Source organism: Pygocentrus nattereri, chromosome 9 (genome assembly GCF_015220715.1).
Source record: "Pygocentrus nattereri isolate fPygNat1 chromosome 9, fPygNat1.pri, whole genome shotgun sequence".
Lineage (NCBI taxonomy): Eukaryota > Metazoa > Chordata > Actinopteri > Characiformes > Serrasalmidae > Pygocentrus > Pygocentrus nattereri.
The window spans coordinates 3,328,185-3,338,136 of record NC_051219.1 but is presented as its reverse complement, the minus strand read 5'-3'; the positions used below and the strand labels follow the sequence as shown (position 1 = coordinate 3,338,136).

At 42.1% G+C, this 9,952-nt stretch overlaps 1 protein-coding gene across 3 annotated transcripts in view; it reads left to right on the top strand.

The window, feature by feature from the left end:
* The window catches only part of LOC108412196 (nephronectin), a 33,970-nt gene extending 24,502 nt beyond the window's left edge, over positions 1-9,468 (top strand). For all 3 annotated transcript variants that reach the window (XM_037540912.1, XM_037540913.1, XM_037540914.1), the window contains exons 6-12: positions 932-1,066; positions 2,149-2,232; positions 2,600-3,247; positions 3,823-3,912; positions 4,013-4,111; positions 7,912-8,183; positions 9,134-9,468. In XM_037540912.1, the coding sequence (XP_037396809.1) occupies positions 932-1,066; positions 2,149-2,232; positions 2,600-3,247; positions 3,823-3,912; positions 4,013-4,111; positions 7,912-8,183; positions 9,134-9,235 (1,430 nt within the window). In that variant the 3' untranslated portion in view covers positions 9,236-9,468. The remainder of the gene's footprint in view (positions 1-931; positions 1,067-2,148; positions 2,233-2,599; positions 3,248-3,822; positions 3,913-4,012; positions 4,112-7,911; positions 8,184-9,133) is intronic.
* The last annotated feature ends 484 nt before the right edge of the window (positions 9,469-9,952 follow it).

Below are 9,952 nucleotides of genomic sequence, written 5' to 3'. Positions count from 1 at the left end.
TTCTGTACCTCATCTGTCATCGACAGCCACAGCTTCCAACTGTATTTGAAAGTTGTAGAATATTAGTATCATATCACGAACAAGTCACTGCTGTCGGAAGAAAACCTCAGTTTTCCATCCAATATCTCCGTTTTTCAGCTTTTGACATAACCTGAAAGTACCTAATGCCATTTACACAGTGGGAAAAGGCCCAAAATGACTTGGAAACATGTCTGGTTCCATTGACTTACATTAAAACTAATGTAGGTCGTTTTCTTTTCCTGTAATGTTTGCTGTTTTGGAGATCTGAGGTTTTTGAGGAGATTCTTCCAATAACAACGATATTATTATTACATCTACACACAACAAAAAATACATTTTATTTGATTGAAAACACTGATTCCAAGCTTTTAAAGAGGTAGTACATAAAGTCAAAGCCTCATGTCCACTGAAGTGTTTGGCCTTTGAACCAAATGCAGCCAAATCCTCCAGTGTCACTGATCCTGCACGAGCTAAAAAGCCTCCAGCTCTGCCTCCAGACTGTGATTTGTGGGTTCAGCTGTTGAGTTTAAAAATGAATGAATCGTTCGGGGAAGCCTTCGGGTCTGAGCTGAAACCTGAAATCCACACAAGAGAGGCTTCAGAAGCCAAAGGGCCAAAAAGCTCAGACTGAAAGACAGAAACAGCACAACAGTGTCAAAGACAATGAGCCAGAACTGAGATAAGACCAACTCACGAATACAAACAGACAGATAACATTGAACACGGTTTAATGCACAATTACTGTCTGTTTACTGTTATTCTCACTTAGAACATCAATAAATGAATGAAGAACAACAGCAGAGCTGAAGCATTAAAGTCACGTATCCGTCTCTTACATCTCCTATTGTCCTGATTATACAGTCACATTTTACCTTGTTACACATATAGAAGTGTTTTCATGTCTCTTCAGATATTGACGAGTGTGTGACGGGAGAGGCCAGGTGTCCCAGATTTAGGAAGTGTGTGAACACGTTCGGCAGCTACATCTGCAAATGCCACAAAGGCTTCGAGCTGCGCTACATCAACGGCAAATACCAGTGCACAGGTCAGAGAACAGAGAGAAAACCACAGACACCGTGTAGACATGCACTTTAGAACATCATATAACACCATATAACATTACATAACACCATATAACAACCTATAACACTATATACAATCTTATAACACCATATAACATTACATAAGACCATATAACAACATATAACACCATATAACAACCTATAACACCATATAATATTACATAACACCATATAACAACCTATAACACCATAACACCATATACAATCATATAACACCATATAACATTACATAAGACCATATAACAACCTATAACACCATAACACCATATACAATCATATAACACCATATAACATTACATAAGACCATATAACAACCTATAACACCATAACACTATATACAATCATATAACAACCTATAACATTACATAAGACCATATAACAACCTATAACACCATAACACTATATACAATCATATAACAACCTATAACACCATGTAACAACCTATAACACCATATAACATTACATAAGACCATATAACAACCTATAACACCATAACACCATATACAATTATATAACACCTTATAACATTACATAAGACCATATAACAACCTATAACACCATAACACTATATACAATCATATAATGCTATATAACATTACATAAGACCATATAACAACATATAACACTATATACAATCATATAACACCATATAACAACCTATAACACTATATACAATCATATAACACCATATAACATTACATAAGACCATATAACAACCTATAACACCATAACACTATATACAATCATATAACACCATATAACATTACATAAGACCATATAACAACCTATAACACTATATACAATCATATAATGCTGTATAACATTACATAAGACCATATAACAACCTATAACACCGTAACACTAGATAGCATTATATAATGCTATATAATTTTATAATTATGTGGAGTGATTGCTTTATCTTACACTCTGTCTGTTTCTTTCTTTCTTTCTTTCTTTCTTTGTGTATGTCTGTTTGTGTGTGTGTGTGTGTGTGTGTGTGTGTGTGTGTGTGTGTGTGTGTGTGTGTGTGTGTGTGTGTGTGTAGATAAGAATGACCCTTTCTGTCACGATAAGTTGAGCTCCAAGAAGTGCAAATGTAAACCTGGCACCCACAGCAGGGACTGCAGACGTAAGTGTACGTGACAGACAGACAGACAGACAGACAGACAGACAGACAGACAGACAGAAAGAGACAGAGAGATTTTTCCATGTCCTTCTTGCTTTTTTACTGCTTTAAAATGTAATTTATGTAAAGCATTTTCATTATTTTCATTTCATTATTATTTCATATTTCACCCCAAACTCAGGCCTTTCATGGTAAAATATGAAAAGGTTTTTAGCCTTTACCGTTCTTTTAAATGTTTGAATTATTGATGAATAACATCAGGGCTACAGCGACCAAATCACAGACGTGATATTATCTACCATAACACACTCCGCCTTATCTTATTGTGCCGAGGCTTAACTGTAACCTGTAATGTGTTCTGCTATTTTAGCCCTTATTAAAGTGAGTATTGAGCCAGCCAGACCAGCTACAACAGCAAAATCTACAACGAAGATCACCACGACAACAGCAACCACAACTACAACCTCTCCGACAACAACAACCAAGAGACCTACCACCACCACGACAACCATCGCCACGACACCTACCACCACAACAGCCACTTCACCAACAACTCCAACCACTCCTCCAACAACAGTTCCCACCAGCGTTGCTACAACAACAGTTCCAACCACTGTTGCTATTACAATTCCGACCACTGTCACTATGACAACAATTCCAACCACTGTTGCTACAACAACAGTTCCAACCACTGTTGTTACTACAATTCCAACCATGGTTGCTACAACAACAGTTCCAACCACTGTTGCTGAGACAACAATTTCAACAACTCCTGCTATGAAAACAGTACCCACAACAACTATTCCAACAACACTCGTACCGACCACAACAACCAGAAAACATACAACAATCACCTTAACAACTGTTACCATGGCAACCACAACAGCAACAGTCATCCCAACAACTCCTCCAGCTCCTCCAACACAAGCAGCCCCATCTACGAACCCAGTGATCACCACCACACTGGATAACCGCATCCAGAATGAGATAACTCAGAGACCCCGCGGAGACGTCCACAGTAAGACCGCACGTGTACCACTAATACCTCCCATATCTTTTACGTATATGTAAGCAATAATATGAAATAGTAATATCTGCCATATGTTCTGTTTATTTATTTGTATATATGTAATAATACGCTCAATATGTATTACATGTGTTATTGAAAACCCATTATCTTGTTTTCTTAATATCATCAGATAAAAATAGATACAGATGCAGAAGAATAATAATAAACTGCAAGAAAGAAATATCTGTAAATAAGCCTTAGCCTAAGCCTGACCTTGATCTTAAGCTCAGGTCACATACACATGGTGCACATACACATACGCTCACTTTTTGTGTGTGCGATGGCATTTTGAGCCTTATAAGGAGGCAGGAGTCAGTGATGCTGAGAGCAGCTGGTACCCCAGAGGATCTGGCAACCCTCACAGACGTAACTGCTTATGCTTCCGCTGGGCATTAATGTAAATCTTGGAATGTCAGACGACTCTCACTGTTTGGGTTTGGCCTCTAATTTTAGCCTCACTGCTGGCTGTTGATGTGCCCTCACTAACTGTCTGACTGTGTAACTGTGAACTCTTGTCTCTGCAGTTCCGAGGAACCGTGGTGAGAACAGTGTGTTTGATTTGGACTTTGATATAGAGCTGGGGAACACGGCGGAGTACGCGCGAGATGATCCCGGTAAATCTCTATCCAACCTGGAGATTAGCACCCCGACATACTCTACAAGCCTCTGAAGCGCAGTGTGTGTGTGTGCGTGTGTGTGTGTGTGTGTGTGTAGGTTCAGGGTCTTTGAGCTGCTCTTTTGATCGGGGCATTTGTCGGTGGATGACTGACCAGGAGGGAGATGTGCGCTGGGAGACCGTCAGTGATCCAGCAGGTAAAACACAGCCACACACAAACACAGTTACACCGTCTTTAAACAGTCACTCCACACAGTTACACCGTCTTTAAACAGTCACTCCACACAGTTACACCGTCTTTCAACAGTCACCCCACACAGTTACACCGTCTTTAAACAGTCACCCCACACAGTTACACCGTCTTTAAACAGTCACTCCACACAGTTACACCGTCTTTCAACAGTCACCCCACACAGTTACACCGTCTTTAAACAGTCACCCCACACAGTTACACCGTCTTTAAACAGTCACCCCTCACAGTTACACCGTCTTTAAACAGTCACCCCACACAGTTACACCGTCTTTAAACAGTCACTCCACACAGTTACACCGTCTTTAAACAGTCACTCCACACAGTTACACCGTCTTTCAACAGTCACCCCACACAGTTACACCGTCTTTAAACAGTCACTCCACACAGTTACACCGTCTTTAAACAGTCACCCCACACAGTTACACCGTCTTTAAACAGTCACCCCACACAGTTACACCGTCTTTAAACAGTCACCCCACACAGTTACACCGTCTTTAAACAGTCACTCCACACAGTTACACCGTCTTTCAACAGTCACCCCACACAGTTACACCGTCTTTAAACAGTCACCCCACACAGTTACACCGTCTTTAAACAGTCACCCCACACAGTTACACCGTCTTTAAACAGTCACTCCACACAGTTACACCGTCTTTAAACAGTCACTCCACACAGTTACACCGTCTTTCAACAGTCACCCCACACAGTTACACCGTCTTTAAACAGTCACCCCACACAGTTACACCGTCTTTAAACAGTCACTCCACACAGTTACACCGTCTTTAAACAGTCACCCCACACAGTTACACCGTCTTTAAACAGTCACTCCACACAGTTACACCGTCTTTAAACAGTCACCCCACACAGTTACACCGTCTTTAAACAGTCACCCCACAGTTACACCGTCTTTAAACAGTCACTCCACACAGTTACACCGTCTTTAAACAGTCACTCCACACAGTTACACCGTCTTTCAACAGTCACCCCACACAGTTACACCGTCTTTAAACAGTCACTCCACACAGTTACACCGTCTTTCAACAGTCACCCCACACAGTTACACCGTCTTTCAACAGTCACCCCACACAGTTACACCGTCTTTAAACAGTCACTCCACACAGTTACACCGTCTTTAAACAGTCACTCCACACAGTTACACCGTCTTTAAACAGTCGCCCCACACAGTTACACCGTCTTTAAACAGTCACTCCACACAGTTACACCGTCTTTAAACAGTCACCCCACACAGTTACATCGTCTTTAAACAGTCACCCCACACAGTTACACCGTCTTTAAACAGTCACTCCACACAGTTACACCGTCTTTAAACAGTCGCCACACACAGTTACACCGTCTTTAAACAGTCGCCACACACAGTTACAGTGTCTTTACATAGTCCTTTACATGCTTGTATAACAACAACTTTACACAGTCACTGTGCAGTTAGAACCATAATCACCCCAACACATCACCTGACGTCACCCTCACAGTTACACCAACTTTAAACAGTCACTCCACAGTTACACCGTCTTTCAACAGTCACCCCACACAGTTACACCGTCTTTCAACAGTCACTCCACAGTTACACCGTCTTTCAACAGTCACTCCACACAGTTACACCGTCTTTCAACAGTCACCCCACACAGTTACACCGTCTTTAAACAGTCGCCACACACAGTTACACCGTCTTTAAACAGTCGCCCCACACAGTTACAGTGTCTTTACATAGTCCTTTACATGCTTGTATAACAACAACTTTACACAGTCACTGTGCAGTTAGAACCATAATCACCCCAACACATCACCTGACGTCACCCTCACAGTTACACCAACTTTAAACAGTCACTCCACAGTTACACCGTCTTTCAACAGTCACCCCACACAGTTACACCGTCTTTCAACAGTCACTCCACAGTTACACCGTCTTTCAACAGTCACTCCACACAGTTACACCGTCTTTCAACAGTCACCCCACACAGTTACACCGTCTTTCAACAGTCACCCCACACAGTTACACCGTCTTTAAACAGTCGCCACACACAGTTACACCGTCTTTAAACAGTCGCCCCACACAGTTACAGTGTCTTTACATAGTCCTTTACATGCTTGTACAACAACAAGTTTACACAGTCACTGTGCAGTTAGAACCATAATCACCCCAACACATCACCTGACGTCACCCTCACAGTTACACCAACTTTACAAGAACTCACACAAAGCTACTTTCTGCTGTAACATTTTTGAACCAACTTTACATTCAGTTCCAATAATTTCACACTAAACACCCTCAGACTTTAACATGTAACAGTGTCACACCAACTTTACACTGACTTTACACGACGTTAATGATCAGTGAACCAATGCAGACTCAGCTCTCCCAGTCGTCACCAAACTGCTGTCAAACATCGAACATGTGTGTTGTGATGCGATACAAGCACCGCATCCACATGTGGAAGAGTTAATGAACAAAGGGAACCGTTCCACCTCAGCGGCTTCCTGTTTAAACCAAAGGAATCTCTGACTCCGGCCTGCCGCTCCGAACTCGGAGAACAACCAATTACAAGCACACACACATAAACACACACATGGTGATGTATTTCAGTGCACAGTAGCACTCCAGAGTGGATTAGCCAGGGCAGAGTAAACAAAGAGAGAGAGGGAGAGAGAGAGGGACTGAAAATGGCCGAGAGTGAGTTGAAAGCAACAGAGGGAAAGAGAGAGAGGGGCGAGAGAGCACTTAAGCCAGCTGGGATCGACCGCAGCGCAGGCAGGGTTTAGTAATTCATAAAGGGATTTAGGGACAGAGAGTGAAAGAGCACGGAGGAAGAGGGAGATAGAAGATGAAGAGCTGGAGAGAGAGAGACATTCTGAAGATTAGCTTTAAGAATGTATATAACAAAGTTTTTCAAGTAGAGAAACAGTTTCATCCTCGGCGTTCTTCGCTCAGACACTGCGGCTAAATCCCACCTGTTGCTGCATCCGCTGGGAGCAGAGTGTGTGGAACCGACACCAGAACTGTTCACCTTCATCATCGACAGTCTGGGCTTCTGTGCTGCTACGTAGAGCTGAAACTGAACCTTCCTTTAGGCCGCATTTACGCTGCAGGGCCAAGGTGGCATCTGTCCTGATCTTTAGGCCTTTAACCACTTTCATATCGTGATGATTGTATCAAAACCTTACAAGCTCACATCGAGTCCGTTCACATGCAATTAATAAGCCTCTTTGCTTCGCCGTACTGTAAATGCAGCGTTAAGCTACTTGTTTAATGATGTTTTTAAGCCAAACGCTACTCGATATAAATACTCGATATTATCTCAGGTGGTCTATTTGTTGGGTTTGTCTCATTTAACTGATTCAAATCTGCCCTCACAGGGTTTGGTGAGAGTTCATGCCCACATTGGTCAGTAAAATGGATCAACACATAAATCACCACATAAAAGAAGCCCAGTGCTGCCTTTATTGTTGGATGCACTACAATAGTTTCTGTGGCAACTTCAGAGCCAAATGCACACTAGACTGTCAGTAAAAGGCCGCAGTCGTGTGAAGTATATTCCTATTCCTATATGTTCTGGTTTAGAATGGTTGTAATTAAACTGTGTGTTAAAAATCAAGCATCATTGTGAAATCGTGTTATTTAAGGAGCAACTATAAAGCCGCGCTGTCATCCCAGCGTTGGAGAGTTAACACCATGCCAGATCAGCTTATCTGCCACTTAATCAATTCCGGACTGACCTTCATCCTCAGGTGGGCGATATCTGACAATACCAGAGGGAACCACTAGAAGAAGTTTCAGAGGTGCTCGGCTTACGATTCCTTTAGCTCCTCCCACGAGTCCACCTTGGCGTGCAGGTGACCTGTGTCTGTCCTTCAGGCACCGCCTCTACGGTCATCACATCGGCTCCTTGCAGCTCTTTGTGAGGAAGGGGCGGAGTCACAGCCCTGCAATCTGGACCAGGACTGGTGGTCAAGGCTGGAGGCACACCCAGATCACCCTGTGGGGGCGTGGCCTAGAAAGTGTGAGTGCAGCAGAGGTGTTCAAATAAATATTTGTATATATGACTTTTATGATGGGGAAACCTAGTTAAGTTCTTCTGTGACCCTTGACCTACTTTGGCTTAATTAAGTTAAATTAATTAATTGATTAGTGTTTAAAGGTTTAATGGAGTAGCCAGATCTCTACTGGCCACTCGACTAAAAGAGTTCAACACACATTTGGGACTTTGTAACAGACTTTAAACTAAAGTTCTTTTGTTTTATTTGACCCTAAATCTTAATTGTGTTTACTTAGTTAAAAACAAATGACTGAACATTCCATTTTGACACTATTGAAACAATCATAGCACTAATCAAACTTTACCAAATGTTTCGAAAGTGACAGTTTTAGCAGATTTTGAGTCGAACGTAACATTAACCAGTTCTTGACTAGCGACCATAGATTTGAACAGCTCACAAAATAAAAATCATATTTTTCATTAAAACACAAAGATGTTTTAAAATCTGTGTTTTGGTAGTGAAAAGTCTTAATGTTCCTCACTGATTTTCAGACTTTGGGACACAGTTACTTCACAACAATGGGATCTAACTGCTCACCATGTGGCCATGAGGGACAGGGATGTAGCCTCACTTCCTGCTCTAAAATGCAGGGGTGTGGCTAAAATAAGGCTCCGCCCACAGACTAAAACTCTGTGTAATGGTGGTGACATGAAAATAATATTTTTTTTTGGAAAATTAACCTAAAAATGTAAATTAAAAAATCAAAACTCAGACTCCCCAATAGAAAATACCCTATAAATGATGTATTAAGCTTATTAATATCTCTGTTAGTTCCTGAGTTTAAAGAGGTCATAACATAACATCCTTGTAATGATTTAAGATCCATTTGAATACTTAACAGTTTGTTTTAAGTAGGTTTTTAATGCCATTTCTCTGGTTATCAGTGACTGTTGGTGTTATTTGTTCATTTAAGGTGGTGTTAAAAGGAGAGCGGAGGCGAGGGCGGAGTGGAGAGATCGCCGTCGATGACTTCAGCTTACGGAGAGGCGCCTGCAGTGACGCAAGCAGAAAGTAACACACGTACACACATACAGCACGGCAGAACAGTCAGAGACCACCCTTCAGTCAAACAGACAGTGAGTACAATATTAGACATAAGACAACCCACCCGGCTAAAGCCCGGGAAAAACTGGAGTTTCCGAAACTGAATCTCCAGAGAAAATGTGGCTCCTAACAACCACCTGGAAGAGCTGGTCGACCCCAAAACTGCCCCCATCAGATGAACAGCACTGAAAGCTTTGATCTCTGAGAGAGAGGAGAAGATCAAGCTGCTTCAGATCTGAGAACATCCACAGGTGTTTCTGTCCATCCTTCCACTGTGAGAAGACCACTCAGCGCCGTGGGTCTGAAAGGACGTGTAGCGGATCAAGAAGAACCTCACTGAGAAAAGGAGACGGACACATCAAACAAAGAAGCTGGACGATGGACTGACCACCCCAGAGTCCAGACCTCAGCACCACTAAAAATGTTGGTTTACTTCAGAAAATCATCAACCAGCTTCTCAGACTGAGCTTCTGCAGATTTCCTATCAAAGTGTGAACAAGCTAAATCCTGAAAAATGCAACATTGTGTTGAGTTGTTGGAAATGTTTCTGTTACATGTAAAACGAGTGGCTTGTCCTTAATGCCTGTTTTGACTGGGGCTTGTATGAAGGGTGGTCTTTTACCCAGTACTGCCCACACATACAGAACCACAGATATCAGGTCCTCAGGCTTACTTACACTTTCACGTC